The following is an 18803-nucleotide window of genomic DNA, read 5'->3' as shown; positions in this document are numbered from 1 at the left end:
AGATAGAAAACAGTTTCTCATCCAGAATTCATCTGCCGATTACAGCAGAACTATATCCAGGATTTTAGAGCAATAAAATATTCATATTGTATGATTTACTCTAAAACACCCACACCTCTGGTTTCCCTGGGCTCTGCTCAACCTACTATAATATTCCCTCTTGTCAAATGCTGGTGCCATTTTGGTTGGTTGATGGTGACCTCTCTGGCAATCTACACCGATAGCTTATGTCTTGCGCTAAAGCCTTTACGATTGCCTGCGGAATTTTGCAAGATAAAACATCATGTGATCAACAGCCCAGGAGCGCACATCTTGTAGAACCATCCTCTGATACCATCAAGTGACAATCTAGATAATCCTGCCATGTCCATGCAGAGAATCTGAAATGCAAGGACGCATGAACAGTGCAAGAGCATGCAGCTGGTTTTATGAAGAAATTAAAAATCTTATCAAGGAGATAGCTACATGGAAACATACAAGACCCACTTTATTTGGGTATCCTGGTTAGTGCTCCATAGCACCAATTTATTGGTCTGCTGTTACTAAAAGCAAATAACCTTTTAAAGAGGCCTATTCACACTAAAGCTAGCTCTGCTTTTATGTCTTTAGGTGATGCAAAAAGAAGCCAATGAAGTCAATTGTTGAGGAGTTACTCAAACACATCTGAAAATATATTTTACAAAGCACAAAATGTGGAAAGAGTTAGGTACAAAAACAATGTGTTCTCTATAAAAACTGCATCTGACATTTATCAGATCATTCCTATTCTGAGATTTAGGTCAGTACATCTATGTATAAAAAAGTTCATACATAGGGGATGGCAGCCAACACTCCACATTGTGCCTATGTTTTAGTTATCCCCATTCCTTTAAGTGGTTGTTAAGCCTCAAGGTTTGTTTAACCTTATTGCATTCTATGCATTAAGGTAAAAAACCTTCTGTATCACAGACTTGTCCCCTCACCCCCCCCCCCCCCTTATACCTACCTGAACTCCATCAGGATCCAGCGCTGTGCATGAGAGCTGCGGCTCTCCTGGCTTTGTCCCTCTTCCCTGGGCAGATCGATAGCAGCGGGAGCCATTGGTTCCTGCTCCTGTCAATCAACTCCAGTGATGAGGAAGCCGGGGGCGAGGCCGAGTCCCACCGTCTGTGTCTATAGATGCAGCAGCGGGGCTCTGGAGAGAGCCTGCATGAGTGGGAATCAGCTTCCTATTGGGGGCACCAGAAAGGGAAGAGGAGACAGGAGTGCCGGTGGGGGACCCGAGAAGAGGAGGATTGAGGCAGCTCTGCGCAATTCTTTTGCATAGAGCAAGTATAGACATGTTTGCTATTTTTTTTCTATTGCAACCCACCTTAAAGGAGGGTTTGGGATGGCAGAATATCAGAAAATTGTCACTTGAGGGTGGTCTTTTATTTGTTATTAAGTACTTTTTAAAATTCAATTTGCCATTTACAGCTCAGCAATTCTTCAGTTTTACTTTTTCTTTGTGCACCTGCATCACAATAGCGAGTGTGCATGTAGCGTTTTTAGCCAATTACGGAAGAGGTGGGTAGTACAGAGGGTGTTGCAGGTTCACTAATTGAAAGCAGTGGCCATAAGTAGAAGTGCATCTTTGGGGGTCTCTACTGTATGCAGGGCATAGAAAGGCAGTGTGGTCATCCTTATGTATGAAGTGCTGGGGACCTATTTTTTTTTTTGGGGTACTAGAAATAGAAACAAACCTTACTACAAAAATGAATGCCGGATAAAATATACCTTTTTGGGGAAGGGCTTAGATACAATTTAAATGCTGATAATACAAAAATGATGAGAGTGAATGCACCTTTAAAATAAGTAGCTTACTAACAGTTTGTAAGTAGATATTTCTTTTTTCATTTTGCACGTCAGACTAAATTTGCTAGAAAGTACATTGAAAATTAGAGCGGTATTGTAAAAAAAAAAAAAAAAAAAAGAAAAACGAAAAAAAAAAATATCATTAGACAGATTTATACAAATTTTAAGTTTACATAGGAAGAAAAAAAGTACATTTACACTAATATACTGTATATCTGAATTACCCTAGGACAATTGCACCATGACAACTACTAAAAAAAGGCATTTGTTTGGAAACAGATAAATTAAAGAAACAAAAACTAAAACTTTGAGCAATCTGAGACATGCTAAAAATATTAAACAACCTTTTATAGACCCGAAGATTGAAAGCTACTGTTTGTCATTTTTCCATCTTGTATGTTTATGCATAAAGATATGAAACATCTTGGTGAATACCAATGGTCATATAAAATAATACTTTGCCACTGTTACCCACTCAACAATGCCAAGATTTTTTTTTTATACTTTTTGTTTTTAAGGAATACATGAAAAGTTTTTTTTTTCTTAAATACAATGGGTTTTTTTCATATTATAATTTGCCTCCGAGGCTCTTTAGAGAACAAGGAAAAAAAAAAAAAGAAATCTTCTTTATTCTATGCAAAAGCTTTATTTTAAAGAAAAACAAAAAAAGTTCAGTGATCTCCAAAAAGAGACACTAGGTGGGAGTTTTACGCATAAAACTCTTTAGTAGGTGCCTTTTGGTAGACGGCGCTGGATGGTTTTCGTTCTCCCAGGTCGTAGCTGCCTTCATCCTTCTTCCTCATGCGATAAACAAGCAGCAAGATTAGAAAAACAGCAAAAAGGAAGCCGATACCTCCACCAGCAATAACCGCTGAAAGGCAAGATTAGATACGTTGTTAGATATGACATTTTAGTGAATGCTGAACTTCAGTGCTATATTAAAGTGGAACTAAAACTACCACTGTGGCTGTCTCCCTCCTCCCTGCTAACTTCTAGCCCAAAGCGAACACTAAGCCTGCTGAAAAATATGTACCAGTAGCTCTTTTTCTGCTTATCAGAATTTGCAATGGCAGCAGTGGGACAGAGTATGGGGTAAGTAGATTTTTTATTTTTAATATTTTTTAACAATTTTACTTTTTAATTATTTTTTACAGTTATTTATTTTTTTACAAATTTTTCTGTTTTTTTAGCAGCCCTGTTGGGGGGTTTTGGTAAAACATCAGGGATCTAAACAGACTTCTGATGTCTCACTTTTGGGTCAGAGAAAGGAGATGGAGGACACACTCCTCAATCTCCATCTGAGTAAAACCGCTGAAAAGTTTCCAAATTCTTCTGTTTAATTGTAAACATCTTTTATTTTTTTAATAAAAAGATTGTACAAAAAAAAAAAAAAAAAAAAATAAAAAAAAAAAAGGAAGTGGGAAGTAAAAATGGATTTTTGTAAGATCTTACCGTAAAATCCTTTTCTCTTAAGCTCATTGACAGACGTAGTCCTCCTTGATTAATATCAACTCGGGTTATACTGCCCTCTAAAGGAGTAGGACTAGACAGGAAAGAAAACGTTCTGGCCACACCCTAGGGGCAGTCCCAGAGGGTATATCCTCTCACTTCCTGCTACAGGATATCAGTTATGTCACAAAGCAGTGTCAGAGAATTTAACCCAACCCAACTCAAAAACAGAGGGGCGGGTACTACGTCTGTCAATGAGCTTAAGAGAAAAGGATTTTACGGTAAGATCTTACAAAAATCCATTTTTCTCTGTCGCTCATTGACAGACATAGTCCTCCTTGATTAATATCAACTCGGGACGTCCCAAAGCAGTGCCACAAATGAGGGGTGGGAAAATGGAAATCAAAATCCAATCTAGAAGGCCCAACCGGTGCCAACTAGAAGTTTTAAAGGCTCATCAATCAAAAGATGAGACTCAACTGAAATTCCAACGGAAAAAAATGGATTTTTGTAAAATCTTACCGTAAAATCCTTTTCTCTTAGCTCATTGACAGACGTAGTCCTCGGTGATACAGCACCTTCGGGTTATGTTGCCTCCACAGGAGCAGGACTAGACAGGAAATTAAAATGCTCTGGCCACACCCTAGGGGCAGTCCCAGAGGGTATATCCTCTCTCTCTCTCTGCCTCAGCAAATCAGTTATGTCAAAAAGCAGTCTTTAGAGATTTTAACCAAACCCAACTCCAAAACAGAGGGGCGGGGACTACGTCTGTCAATGAGCTAAAATAAAAGGATTTTACGGTAAGATTTTACAAAAATCCATTTTTCTCTATCGCTCATTGACAGACGTAGTCCTCGGTGATACAGCACCTTCGGGACGTCCCAGAGCAGTATCACAAATGAGGGGTGGGAAAATGGAATCAAATCCCAATCTAGAAGGCCCAACCGGTGCCAACTAGAAGTTTACAATGCTCATCCTTAATGATGAGACTCAACAAAAAGAAATTTTTCAAACAGAAAAAAACTCTCGAGGTAGACCACCGGTCTCCTCAAATTGCGGCCTGCAAAACCTTGCGGCCAAATGAGGCATCCGTCGATGCCGTCACATCAATTTTATAGAATTTTGTAAAGGTATGTACCGACGACCAGGTGGCCGCCTTACATACCTGGACCACTGACGCCTGATGGCGAAAGGCCCAGGAAGTACTGAGCGCTCGAGTGGAGTGCGCCCTAACAGGGAACGGAGGACTCTGACCCTTAATAGAATAAGCCTGTAACACCGTCTGTCTAATCCATTTGGCAATAGTCGCGGCAGATGCAGGCAAACCCTTTCTGGGGCCATCCGTGATCACAAAAAGTGAATCCGTCTTACGGAATGATTCCGTAGCTTTCAGGTATACTCTGATTGCCCGAACCACATCCAAGGAATGCAACGCATGTTCCCGATGATGCTTGGGCTGAGGACACAAGGAAGGTAGTACAATATCTTCATTCAGATGAAAATCTGAAACCACCTTAGGAAGAAAGGATGGCTTAGGATGAAGTACTACCTTATCCCTATGAATCACTAGGTATGGGGACTGGCATGATAATGCAGCCAGTTCTGACACCCTGCGAGCAGAAGTGATAGCCACCAAGAAGGCCACCTTCTGGGATAAAGTAAACAAGGGAATCTCCCTGATGTTTTCAAAGGGAGGTTTCTGTAGAACCGACAAAACTAAATTAAGATCCCAGGGCGGTAAGGGCGCGCGGACTGGTGGAGCCAGGTGCCGCACCCCCTGGATGAAATTCCGCACCAAGGACTTGGTAGCTAAAGGTTTCTGAAAGAAGATTGCTAATGCTGAAACTTGACCCTTGATGGTGCTCAAGGCTAGCTTCTGCTCAACCCCTTGTTGCAAAAAAGCCAATATTCGAGTCACCGAATAGGTACGTGGAAGAAATCCTAAAGATTCGCACCACGCAATATAAGTCTTCCATGTGTGATAATAGACCTTGCTGGAAGTCGCTTTCCTTGCTTTAATAAGGGTAGGAATGACTGAAGCTGACAAACCTCTGTCCTTCAGTACTTGGGTCTCAATGGCCAGGCCATTAAAACCAGCGACTGTAAAGCACGATGGTAAATTGGTCCTTGAGACCACAGACACTCCCTGAGACGAAGTTCCCACGGAACGTCTGCGACTAGCCTGTCCAAGTCGGCCAGGCCGGCTTGACGAGGCCAGCCTAGAATTTCTAGGACCACTGGTGCTGACTGGATCTGAACCAGGCGTCCCTAGAGCTATCTGGCCCCGACCATCCGAGAACGTCTGGTCGTTTTCTGTTCCCACACATTTATCAGATACCTGATTGCTATCAGGAAGGGTGATCTTTTCTGGTTGAACCTCAGGGACCGAAGTCACCCGGCTAGAGGCTTCTTGGCCTGTCTGGTCAACCAGATCCGATTCCTGTGGGGAATTGAGACTAATCTTAGGAAAAGGTAAAGGAAAAGATCTATTCAGGGAACGGTGACTACCGCTCCCTGTAGTACTTAAATGTTGGAAGGGAAGAATCGCACCGGTAGTAGTAGTTGATGCTCGATCTAATGTCCTGAATACCGGTGAAAACGTCCCCCCCACCCTCAAACCGGGTGGGGGCGCACCTTCAGGCTGTGTACTCCTTTGCTTCGGGTTTGGCTGAGTTGGTCCTCTGTTTGTCCGACCAGCCTTTCTTGAACCCTCCTGGAGGAGTCTTGCCTTTCCCGCTTGTTCCAGCCGGGCGTGCGAACCCTTTATGGGCGGTAAAGAAAGGTCCTCGCTTGTTGCGAGGTCCCTTAGCTTTAGCAGCCTGTGGCAAAAAAGTGCTCTTGCCCCCAGTGGCATCCTTAATGATTTCATCTAGGGTGGCCCCAAATAGACGATTCCCCTGAAAGGGGAGATTCGTCAAGGTCTTTTTGGAACCTAGGTCAGCTGACCAGCATTTTAACCACAGCACACGTCTGAGGATTACCGCTGACATAGATGCATGCCCTAATAGGGGAGTAGTGTCCAAGGCTGCGTCACAGATAAACTGTAGCCCTTGTATAATCTGTTCCATCAAATCAGATGTTTCCTGGGGAATATATTTTCCCCTAAGGTCTTGGCGTACCAATCTCGCCCATTCCGTAAGTGTCTGGGAAACTAGACCAATAACAATTACTGGTCTAAATGCTGACCCTATCAGAGAGAAGATGGTGCGGGACTCTGCTTCCATCTTTCGATCCACCGGATCCTTAAAGGACGAAGTGTCCTCCACTGGGATAACCGTGGCTTTATTCAGCCTGGAAATAGGTGGATCCACCACTGTTGGTACCGTCCATTTCTTAATGATGGATTCCTCAAACGGATAGCGTCTAGCAATACGCTTGGAAATAGTAAAGGTACGTTTAGAATGCTCCCATTCTCCTTTAATCTTATTACCAAAACACTTGGGTACAGGAAAAACCTTCACCGTTTTGATGGGCTTGTTAGTACCAAAAGGAATCTCTGTATCAGTTGCTTCTGCCGGTAAAACCTCAAGTTTTAAGGTTTCCTGCACTGCCACAACTAGTGCGTCCACCAATGCTTCTTCCTGAATTATAGCGGGAGAAGAAACGTCCTCCTCACTGTCTGAGGGAGCTTTACCTGAGGTAACAGCCCTTGCAGAGGGACCTGCAACTGCAGTGACGATCTCTGAATCTGAGTCAGAGGTGTCAGATAATATAGGGGTAGGCGGGGGTCGCTTCCTTGACCCTCGTCCCTGACAGGCCGCCTCCACCCGAGCCACCATAGACTCCAAAATTGCTGTAAATGCCTCTACACTCTGTGCACCGGCGGGTCCCGTGGCCCCCTCGAGGGAAACAGGTGGGGGAATTTGTGTGGCAGGGTCCATGATTATTCCAGTAACTTCCCGGATAATATAATTCAAAAATAAAAAACTTTTTTTTTTTTTTTTTTTTTCACAGACCCCCAGTGCCACAAAAGCCCCTTAGTGTTACCTGCTAGGGATCCCTATCGATCGAGAGAGAGAGAGAGATAGACCCCCAGGCTCACCACTTGATGCTCAGAGTTTAACTGCAACAGGTTACAGCGCTGTCTTGACAAACAGGAAGTCTTTTGGCTGGCTGCCCAGGAAGAAAGGAGGCGGCTCCGCCCCTCTGCACGCCTTCCGGCGCCTCCCCTAGCTCCACGAGGTGTTTGGATCACCTCAAACATGGCCGCCCCCATGCTGGAGACACGAGGCTACGCCAAAATGGCGGCTCGTGCAATCCAGCAAAAAAATGGCGGCGGCCTGTACCGAATAGCGGTGTGCTGCAGGGCACACAACACTATCTCTGCATGGGGATTTTTGGCGTGGTTGGCGGTACCGGCCCTGGCGGACCTCATGGCCGTTCGGAAGGCCTGCTATAGCTGGAGATTTGACTAGGAAGGCAGTCTACATGTCCGTGGCTTCTGACTGGTAGGTACCTTATTCTTATCACAGTAAGATTCCCAGACTGCCACTGATTACAATCTTTTAAACATGTATACAATTAGATTGTTAGCTCCCAAACCAAGCCTCCTGGCTTTTTGCACATAAAATCACACTCAAAGTAGGGGGATCTGTGCCATGTTATAGGATAGAGGGGGACTCTATCTTACCATACAGAGAGGGGCCCGCGTTCACCACAACACCCGTCAGGGGGAAAAGGGGGAACATACTACTCACCATACCGGAACCAGGCGGGCACCAACTCCTGACAGTACCCCTCTCCACCGGGGCGGGAGGGCTGTCGACCAATACGGACGCCGTGACTCATGGTCTTTGGCGTTTCAGCGAGACGTTTAACTCGCGGGGTCAGTCCCTTAATGGGATTTTGTCGCGGCCGACCCAGCGCGGAGCTATGGCCTGCACACGCTCGTAGGCTGAACTGGGGTGACCACCGGATCTCAACATCCAGCCCGTCGCCCAGTTCAGCTTTCTTGCTTGAAGATCTCACAGGAACACTGGAGAAAAAAGCTGTCTAAAAAATCTTTTTAAGAAAAAAATCTTGCCAGGACCGAAGATCCCAGCAAGGTATCTAGGTCCTTACTCCTAACTAGACAGAAAATAACTGATTTGCTGAGGCAGAGAGAGAGAGGATATACCCTCTGGGACTGCCCCTAGGGTGTGGCCAGAGCATTTTAATTTCCTGTCTAGTCCTGCTCCTGTGGAGGCAACATAACCCGAAGGTGCTGTATCACCGAGGACTACGTCTGTCAATGAGCGATAGAGAAAAACCCTCGAGGTAGACCACCGGTCCCCTCAAATTGCGGCCTGCAAAACCTTGCGGCCAAAAGAGGCATCTGACGATGCCATCACATCAACTTTATAAAATTTTGTATAGGTATGCACCGACGACCAGGTAGCCGCCTTGCAAACCTGGACCACTGACGCCTGATGGCGGTAGGCCCAGGAGGTACTGAGCGCTCGAGTGGAGTGCGCCTTAACAGGGAACGGAGGATTCCGACCCTTAATAGAATAAGCCTGTACCACCGTCTGTCTAATCCATTTGGAGATAGTCGCGGCAGATGCAGGCAACCCCTTTCTGGGGCCATCCGTGATCACAAAAAGTGAATCAGTTTTACGGAATGATTCCGTAGTCTTCAGGTATACCCTGATTGCCCGAACTACATCCAAGGAATGCAACGCGCATTCCCGAGGATGATTGGGCTTAGGACACAAGGAAGGTAGCACAATATCTTCATTCAAATGAAAATCTGAAACCACCTTAGGAAGAAAGGATGGCTTCGGATGAAGACCTACCTTATCCCTATGAACCACTAGATATGGGGAATGGCATGATAATGCAGCCAGTTCTGACACCCTGCGTGCAGAAGTGATAGCCACCAAGAAGGCCACCTTCTGGGATAATGTAAGCAAGGGAATCTCCCTGATATTTTCAAAGGGAGGTTTCTGCAGAACCGACAAAACCAAATTAAGATCCCAGGGCGGTAAGGGGCGCGCCCACTGGCGGAGCTAAGTGCCGCACCCCCTGGATGAAATTCCGCACCAAGGAATGAGTAGCCAGCGGCTTCTGAAAGAAGATTGCTAACGCTGAAACCTGACCCTTGATAGTGCTCAAGGATAGTTTCTGCTCAACCCCCTTTTGCAGAAAAGCCAAAATTCAGGTCACCAAATAGGTACGTGGGGGAAATCCCAAAGATTCACACCACGCAATATAAGTCTTCCATGTGCGATAATAGACTTTGCTGGAAGTCGCTTTCCTTGCTTTAATTAGAGTAGGAATAACTGAAGCGGACAATCCTCTGTCCTGCAGTACCTGGGTCTCAATGGCCAGGCCGTTAAAGCCGGCGACTGTAAAGCACGATGGAAGATCGGTCCTTGAGACCGCAGATACTCCCTGAGAGGAAGTCTCCAAGGAGCGTCCGCGACTAGTCTGCCCAAGTCGGCGTACCCGGCTTGACGAGGCCAGCCTGAAATTTCCAGGATAACTGGAGTTCCCTCCACCTCTATCCTGCGGAGAAATCTCAGCAGCAACTTGAGAGGGGGGAAGACATATAATAGCTGATACTGCCCCTACGGGGCGCTCAGCGCGTCTGCTGCGTCCGCTAGAGGATCGCGGGTGCGAGCCCTGTTGAGCCAACATGCCAGCAGATCCATATCCGGGGTGCCCCAATGCAGGGACAGCTGGTGAAATACCTCTGGATGAAGAGACTATTCCTTTTGATCCAGAATCTGACGGCTGAGATAATCTGCATGTCCACCCCCGGGATGAATATCGCGGAGAGAGCTGGAACAACTGTTCCGCCCAATAAAGAATGTTGGCCACTTCTATGGCCGCCAGGGCACTCTTGGTGCCCCTTGGTGATTGACATAAGTCATGACCGTGGCATAGTCCGATTGGATCCGAACCGGGCTGCCCTGGAGCTGCTCGGTCCAGTAAATCGGACAAAGTCTGATCGCTCTCAGTTCCAACACATTTATCGGTAACCTGGAATTTATCAGAAGAAATGACTTCCCCTGGCTGAGCATCGGAGACCGAAGCCACCAGACCAGAGCCTCCCTGGTCCGCTCGCTCAATCGGATCCGATTGTCCAGGGAATTGGGATTCCGATTCCATTTGAGAAGAATCTCCTCTTGGAGAATTTGGGTATGAGACTGGGCAAACGGTACTTCCTCTAAGGAGGCGACCATCAGTCCCAGCCAGTTGACGGACAGCAACATCCGAATCATTGACTGAATCTTCTGGAGTTTCTCCGCATGGAGAAACACTCTTGCCAAGGATGTATCCAAAATTAGGCCCAGATAGTTCAATGTCCTGGTGGGAACCAGCCTGTGAAGATGGGGAAATGAAGATAGGCATCCTAAATGTCTATGGACGCCAGGGGATCCCCCTGATGCAGGGAGGCCACCACTGTTCGGATGGACTCCATCTCTCCCAAGACCAGAATTGGACGCACCTAGCCCTTTTTCCTGGGCATTGTGAACAGGTTCGACTAGAACCCCTGAAACTGTCCAAGGAATGGGAACTACCACTCCCTGTTGCATCAAGCTGTCCCCCGCAAAGTTTTTTAAGCGACCCGGGGATGTCGATTATTGGAAGGGAAGAATCGCACCGGTGGAAGTGATCGAGACTCGATCTTGTACCCCGACCGTATGACCTCGCGAACCCCTTTATCCGGGATTCTGGAAAGCCATGGATCCGGAAACCGGGGAAGACGTCACCCCACCCTAGAGATGGGTGGGGGCCCATTCTGTCAATCCAACGGGATAACAGTGGCTTTATTTAGTCTGGAAATCGGTCCACTATTGGTGGTACCGTCCATCTTATAATGAGGGATACCTCAAACTGATAGCGCCTAGCAATGCGTTTGGAAATAGCAGGGGTTCGTTTTCAGACGACCCCATTTGGGCAAGGGAAACCCTTCGCCATTTTGGTAGGCTTGCTAGTACCAAAAAAGGAATATCAGTCTCAGCTACCTCTGCCGGTGTAATCTCAAGATTTAAGGTTTCCCGGACAGACACAACTAGTGCCTCCACCAACGCTTCTTGTGCTATGGCGGAGGCAGAAGCGTCCTCCTCACTGTCTGAGGAGACCGTACCTGAGACAACAACCCCAGAAAAGGGGCTGCAATGACCAGCTCAGAATCCGTATCTGAAGTATCAGATGAAATAGGGGTAGGCGGGGGTCGCTTTTCTTGACCCCCGTCCCTGACAGGCTACCTCCACCCGGGATACCAAAGACTCCAAACTGCTGATAATGCATCATCACAAGTGGGGTACTGGATGGTCCTGCGGCCACCTCGAGGAGATCAGGTGGGGATACATGTGTGGCAGGGTTCATGATTAACAAGACACTTGCCAGCAAACACAAAAAATTAATTGCAAGAAAAAACATTTTTTTTTTTTTTTACTTAGTCCCCCAGCGCAATAGCGCCCCTCAGTGTACCTGCTTGGACCCCTCAGAGAGAGAGAGAGAGACCCCAAGGCTCACCTGATGCACAGAAGTTTCTTATCAACCTGCTTCCAGCACTGTCTGTTACAGACAGGAAGTCTTTGGCTTGCTTTCCCGGGCCAAGGAGGCGGCTCTGCCCCTTCACACGCCTTCCGGCGCCTCCCAATTACTCCTCGAGGTGTTTGGTCACCTCAAACATGGCCGCCCCCATGCTGGAGACACGAGGCTACGCCAATATGGCGGCCTCGTGCGATCTGCAGGAAAATGGCGGCGGCCTGTGGAGGATAGCGGCGGCTTGAGCAAAGTAGCAGCGGCCTGCGGGAGTACGCGCTCGGCCTGTGCGGCCTGCGGGAGTGTGCGCTCGGCCTGTGCGGCCTGCGGGAGTGTGCGCTCGGGCCTGTGCGGCCTGCGGGAGTGTGCGCTCGGGCCTGTGCGGCCTGCGGGAGTGTGCGCTCGGGCCTGTGCGGCCTGCGGGAGTGTGCGCTCGGGCCTGTGCGGCCTGCGGGAGTGTGCGCTCGGGCCTGTGCGGCCTGCGGGAGGTAGTCATCGGCCTGTGCAGCCTGCGGGAGGTAGTCCTCGGCCTGTGCAGCCTGCGGGAGGCTGTGCGGCCTGCGGAGGTGATCGGCTTTATGGAAGGATGGCGACCTGCGGATGCAGTAATCCAGGCATAGGCATCGGCCTGTATACACATTATTTCAGGTAGGATACCTCTATACCTTAATAGTAATGCCTTTTAGCAGTCTGCCACTGACTTCAGTCATCTCCCTTATAGTGTCATATAGTGACTATAGATAGTCAGCTCCCAAACCAAGCTCTTAAGAGGGGCATCAATGACACCTGCTAGGATCACGTCCATCCATCCCAGAGAGGGGCCCGCGTCCACCAACAAACCCGACAGGGGGAGAGGGGGAACATTTTACTTACCATACTGGAACCAGGCGGGCGCCAACTCCTGACAGAACCCCTCTCCACCGGGGTGGGGGGGCTGTCGACCAATACGGACGCCGTGACTCAGTTTGCAACTGGTCATTGGCGTCCAGGCGAGACGTTTAACTCGCAGGGTCAGTCCCCGTCCAGTGGGACTATGTCGCGGCCGACCCAGCGCGGAGTTATGGCCTGCACGCGCTCGTAGGCTGAACTGGGGTGACCACTGGATCTCAACATCCAGCCCGTCGCCCAGTTTCAGCGTACTTGCTTGAAGATCTCACAGGAACACTGGAGAAGAAAAGCTGCCTAAAAAAAAGTATTTCTAAAAAATCTTGCCAGGACCAAAGATCCCAGCAAGGAACTTAGGTCCTTACTCCTAACTAGACAGAAAAAAAAATGATATCCTGTAGCAGGAAGTGAGAGGATATACCCTCTGGGACTGCCCCTAGGGTGTGGCCAGAACGTTTTCTTTCCTGTCTAGTCCTACTCCTGTAGAGGGCAGTATAACCTGAGTTGATATTAATCAAGGAGGACTACGTCTGTCAATGAGCGACAGAGAAATGAAATTTAACCCCCCCCCCCACGCCACTCTCCATCCTGAAGATCCCCCGCAGCAGCCGGCATGGGAAGGAGGGGAAGGGAAGCCAGCTGTGCTGCGAGGGATATGGGAAAGGGGGATGACTTCCAGCACACCAGAAAGAAGAAGAACCTGGAGAGGAGGGGTGGCCGCATTTACTGGAACCAAACTTGTTTTTCCAATCATTTACAGTCAAGGAAGCAGCCATCTTAGCCTCATTGTGATCAGCAGTTGCCATGTGCTGTATATGTGATCAGCTATGACACCAACCATTGGACGGCTTTACAGTTTGGTTGAGAGCCAACATATGCACACTGGCAACTACAATTATCATTCATGGCATGCCTTCAATGTAACGGATTTGGGAAACCATTACATTGGTGGGTTTAAGTGATTTAAATGCTGTATAATAGTGTAGTATGAATCTGAACTTAGACTTATATGATTATATCTCATATTAATGGAATAACAATGCCAGCCTAAAACTTCCACTTCTAGCCATTTTTACGGTTGTACCTCCAGGCAGACATTTAAGGGAAGTGCTACATTTTTTTTTAGCTGTCACGAAACATGAGGTGAACATAAATCCGTGGACGAGACACCTGTAGAAACCAACAAAGATGATATTCCCCTCCCTTCCTGCTGTTCCTGTCGGACAGGATACAAGCTAAAATCTCCATAATGGGGACACAAACGGGGCTAGTGTCAAGGGGCAGATGCAAGCGCGCCTTCAGGTGTATTCAGATTGCACTTAAAACAGAACTAAAGACACAAATATCTAACTTCATTCCAACAGTCCGACACCCACAAGGTCCATACTTGCATGTCCTCCTCCGGCTTCTTCCCGGGAGCCAGTCTTGGCCATATTGACTAGACAGCAATAAAGAGCCTTCTTGTTCGCATTTTTTTTTCAGGTTTAGTTCCACTTCAGGTGTAGTTTAAGATGCTTCTAAGATCATTCAGAGTTAACTGACAGGAACTATTGACCTGTAGTTGGCCTTCTACTGACCTGCAGTATTCCTCTTAAGCTGCATTAACCTGCATTTGCAATCCTTGTGACTAGGGATTACATTGGGTTCCGCTTCAACCTGGAAGTCAACTGTCAATGCCAGTGCTGGATCCCCTGCCCCACAGCTGCATGTACCCATTATGGCAAGGGTGCTCATGATGATATTGGATGAATATGGCCATGTAGCCATATTAGTTTAATGATGTCACAAGCATCTCTACCCCTTAATGGAAGGAGGGAATCCCCACCCACAGGTCACTGGCCTAGAAATGACAGCCTAATTCCAGGATGGCCAAAAACAGCCAAACCCAATCTCATCACTGCAGTGACCTCTAAGCAGAGAGAAGTAGTTCTGACACAAGTAAAAGCCCTTTGACACAAGCCAGATAAACCTAATATAAGATCTGGCAAAAGGAGCCAGAAGTAACCAATCAGGAGGAAAAATATACAAATGAGCGCTAGAGAACACTCCTGCAGATGTTTGGTTCAGTATATTTCTTTTCCCTGCATCTTCCTTTTAATGTGGGTACTGTGCAAAACAATGTACACAAAGGGCCCCATTTATAGTAGGGATGCACCGATCCGACTTTTTTGGTCCCGGTCCCGATCTTATGCTTTGTGAAATCACCGATCCCGAGTCCGATCCAGAAGTACTGTTTTGTGAGCTTATAACAAAATAATACTTCCAGATCGGTATCGGCAGATACCTTATAACATTGTGCATTCAAAATCTAAAATGTCATGGGTTTAGTCTTTAAGAGGTTAAACTTCCCTCCTCAGGCAGACGGAACGAAAAGATACATTGTAATCATTGTGTTTACTGAACTGGGAGAGTTGAAAGGCATTTGCAGGAGGCGCTTTTTTTTTTTCTTTGACAGCTGTTCTCTGCTCCCTCACAAGCTATAAAGAGCAAAACTGGATCGGACCGTGGATCTGTTAATTTTATCGATCCCCCGATCCAGCTATTTTGCCTGTATCGGGGCCGATATACGATCTGAATATCGGATCGGTGCATCCCAAATTTATAGCAGAGAGCAGACTCTCTTATGCTTGTTACATAGCATTACTGGTGTGCAAATACGATTTCCATATCTAAACATAGGACAACTTTATAGCAGAGATAACTGCAGAAATAACAGAACTATTACCAATGCAAATAAATTCTCACCTGCAAGTACTTCTGTTCTGTGAAAGAGGTTCTCTGACTGCTTCTCTGTGTACACGTCTGTATCACTATTGGGGTTGTTTTCTACGGAGTCTTCAGTCTTCCTTATCTGAGGCCCCTATGATGCCAGAATAGAAAGAGTTTATAGAAAATCAGACATAAAAGCTTTATCACATTTAGGTTTACTTTTCCTCTGCATTTAATAAACACAAAGCATTACAGCAGCAGTCTGAAACTTTGCAAGTGCGGCAGCCTGGCATAATGCAGATCTCCTACTGTTTTCCCCAAGTCTGCAAATAAATATTGCTGTTGTTCCTAAGAAATTCTAACAATCCATGATGAATTTAAAAAAATGTTATATTTTATATTCACTTTGTCTTGAATGTTTTAAAAGCACTTGTTGACTATTCACAATTGTGCTGGGGTAACAGGTGTTTCACTGTGCATTACTGCAATGCATGGCCATACTGTGTTTCCATTCCAATTTACTAATACAGTAGTGGGCAATTTCCAATGTTGGTTTTTGTGGTTTGTTAGTTCAAGTTTGGGATTTTAAACCCACCTAGGCAGCTGCAGCATCGGTCCCCCGCTGCCTCTAAGACCGAGAACCAAGCAATCAAAGACCACTGATCGCTTAGTTCTCAGTTTTTAACGAGCAGAGAGCCAGTGACTGTCAGCCACCAGCTCTCTCCACTGCTCTTTCAGCACTCATTGGAGCACCAGGGATTAGGAAGGGAGGGAGCAGCATTAAAGTCGGGATCCCTCCAGAGTCTGGGCCGGCTGAGTGATGTCAGCTGATTTCAGCCCGCTGTCAGCTGAATTTGGGGTCACAGAAGTGCAGAACTAAGGGCTGTTGCACTTTGAATGACAATTGCATAGTCAAGGGACACTGTACCCAAATTACATTTTTATCTTTTTCTTTCCACACAAAAAGAGCTTTCTTTTGGTGGTATTAATCACCAATGGGTTTTTTATTTTTTGCTAAACAAAATTTTGAAAAAAAGAAACACGTTTTTGTAAAAAAAAAATTGCAAATAAATATTTTTCTGCATAAATGTAGGGCAAAATGTATTCTGCTACTTTTTTGGTGACAATAACCCTAATCAGTGTATATTATTTAGTCTGTAGGAAAGTGATGGATTCCGCAAACTATGGTATAATATCTGAAAATTGATCAATCCTGGTGTACTGACTACTTGAGGCCCAGGACAGTACAAATATCCCCGGAATGACCACTTTTTGGAAAGCAGACATTCAAAGGTGTTTAATAGGGGGCATGGCGCAGTTTTTTGAAGTTGGCTGGTGGCAGTATGTAAAAATTTTTTTTTTTTTTTTTTTTTAAAGTTTTACATTTTTCTCCCTTTTTTTTTTTTTAACACACTGTGACCAGAGCAATATATTGTTACCATTGTACTTGTACTACTCCAGAGAAGTGATCAGGATTTTTTTTTATTTTTATTTTTTACAGATGATTGTTTATACTAGTGAATTTCACTGCTAAGCAACCATTTTTACTGAATTAAGCAGATTCATTCAATGTGTTTATTTGTGACTAGCTGTGATTGGCCACAGCTAATCACATGGTAAAGATGGGCTTTGATTGGCCCTGTGTGTACCATGTGATAACTATGACCAATCACAGCTAGCAACACAACTGTACATAATGGATGGCAAGAAAGGAAGCCATCCATTGTTTACAATTGTCATGTGATCTGCTGTGACTGGTCACTGCGATCACATGGTACCGGCAAGGGTCCGGTACACTGATCCGTCATTGGCTGTCTCCGATGGACACAGTCAGTGACAGATCGCACCGCGATTATTGGACGTCCACCTGGATCGACGAAAGTCCCATCCGGATGTCATTTTGCTATAGGCCCGGATGGGAAGTGGTTGACATTCTTTCGTTAATGCAATGCAGCGTTAAAGTATGAGTGGGTCCTTCAATATTGTAAGCTGCTTGTGTTTTATAAATATTCCATTACAACAGTAATTAGTGTGATTATGAACTTACCCCTGCTGCCACTACAATTTTCGTCTGCATCTTTAGTGTAGTCGTCTCTATAACTGGCACATCACTAGTAGGGGGACTCTCTGGAAGTAATCGGAGGGTCGTCAGCTGTACTGGATCTTCTTCAGCATCAACGTCTGCCACTCCTGGGTATTGAGACAATGGAACAAGTCTATCAGCCTGTGAAAGTTCCAAGTTTTGATATATAATGAGAAATAAACACCTTCAAGAATATCAGAACCCACAAATCCTGTGGCCTCTTACATGCCCTTGGCAATAAGCCGCATACATTTATATCACCTTATTACTCCTTGAGTCTGAACCTTGAAGGCCATCTGCCAGGTACAGATGGCTTCTCAAACTGGGGCTCCAACAGGCCTTGAGGACCTCCCCAAAAACAGAACAGGCTTTGAATGCTGGGAGCATAAACACCTCCATAGGAAACCTACTAAGAGCTCTTGTCTACATCACAGCAGGGGTACAGTCCCATTTGACAATTCCTAGAAAGTTAAAATATAACTAAAGGCAATTTTTTTTTTTAAGTTTTGGATAGAGCGGAGAGGGACTAGAACACCAGTTAGTCATCTTTTATTGCAGTGTGTGTATCCGATAGGGAGATGCATCTTCTCTTTTTGTCTTGTTTACCATTATCATTGAAAGGGAAAGTAAGAGAGAATTCCAAATTTTGAGTTGTCCCCAGAAAAGTAATAGAGGAGAAATCTTCTAATTGGGACACTAATTCTGATAACCTGGGGGACGCCAAGATATTCCCTTAATTTGCAGGGATTTTCTCTTTTTTCCTGTTTTTGCTATGGGACAGGAAGTGAAGATAAATCTCCCCATTGAGACAAAGATGGCAAAAACAAACATTACAGGGGTTATAACCCCCCTTACTCAATCTAAAATTTTCCCTTTAGTTCTACTTTAAAGTTTGCATAAGCAATTGGGGCTCATGGATGCACTGAAAGCCTTTGCCGAGGAACCAGCGCGACCTGTCTTTATCAGATGCTCCCTAGGATCCACTTTCAATTCTGGTCTATTACTTTTATATTAAAAACAAGTTCACTTTAAGACTGAAAAAAAAAAAAAACTCTTGGGCTTTGAGCTGACCCACCCTTAGAACCCAAAGCAATAAGCCACCTACACTATAGATGGGTTCCACTAATGCAATATATCCCAGACATATTGCATATCTCCAAAACACTCTGAAATACTGTAAGAATTACAAGAACATTAGTTTCAACATATTATGTAATACAGGGCAAAGACTGAATTACTAAATTGTGCCGTATTGAAGAAAAAAAAAAAACCCTATATATTTTCATCCTAGCAAATTAATTATTTTACATTATTATAAAGGCAACCTTTACATGATATAGTTATATTTAGCATACAGGACGAGGGT

At 45.6% G+C, this 18803-nt stretch overlaps 1 protein-coding gene across 1 annotated transcript in view; it reads right to left on the bottom strand.

Annotated features, from left to right (window-relative positions):
- Nucleotides 1–2456: 2456 nt before the first annotated feature.
- SDC2 (syndecan 2) overlaps nt 2457–18803 on the bottom strand; it is a 206364-nt gene continuing 190017 nt past the window's right edge. The window contains exons 3-5 of the mRNA XM_082258211.1: nt 17402–17544; nt 15391–15505; nt 2457–2704 (exon numbers count right to left, since the gene is read on the bottom strand). Coding sequence (XP_082114337.1) covers nt 2541–2704; nt 15391–15505; nt 17402–17544 — 422 coding nt within the window. The 3' untranslated portion in view covers nt 2457–2540. The remainder of the gene's footprint in view (nt 2705–15390; nt 15506–17401; nt 17545–18803) is intronic.

Source organism: Pelophylax lessonae (assembly GCF_965119305.1).
Source record: "Pelophylax lessonae genome assembly, chromosome: 5".
In the NCBI taxonomy this organism is placed as follows: Eukaryota; Metazoa; Chordata; class Amphibia; order Anura; family Ranidae; genus Pelophylax; species Pelophylax lessonae.
This window is presented reverse-complemented; position numbering and strand designations above follow the sequence as displayed.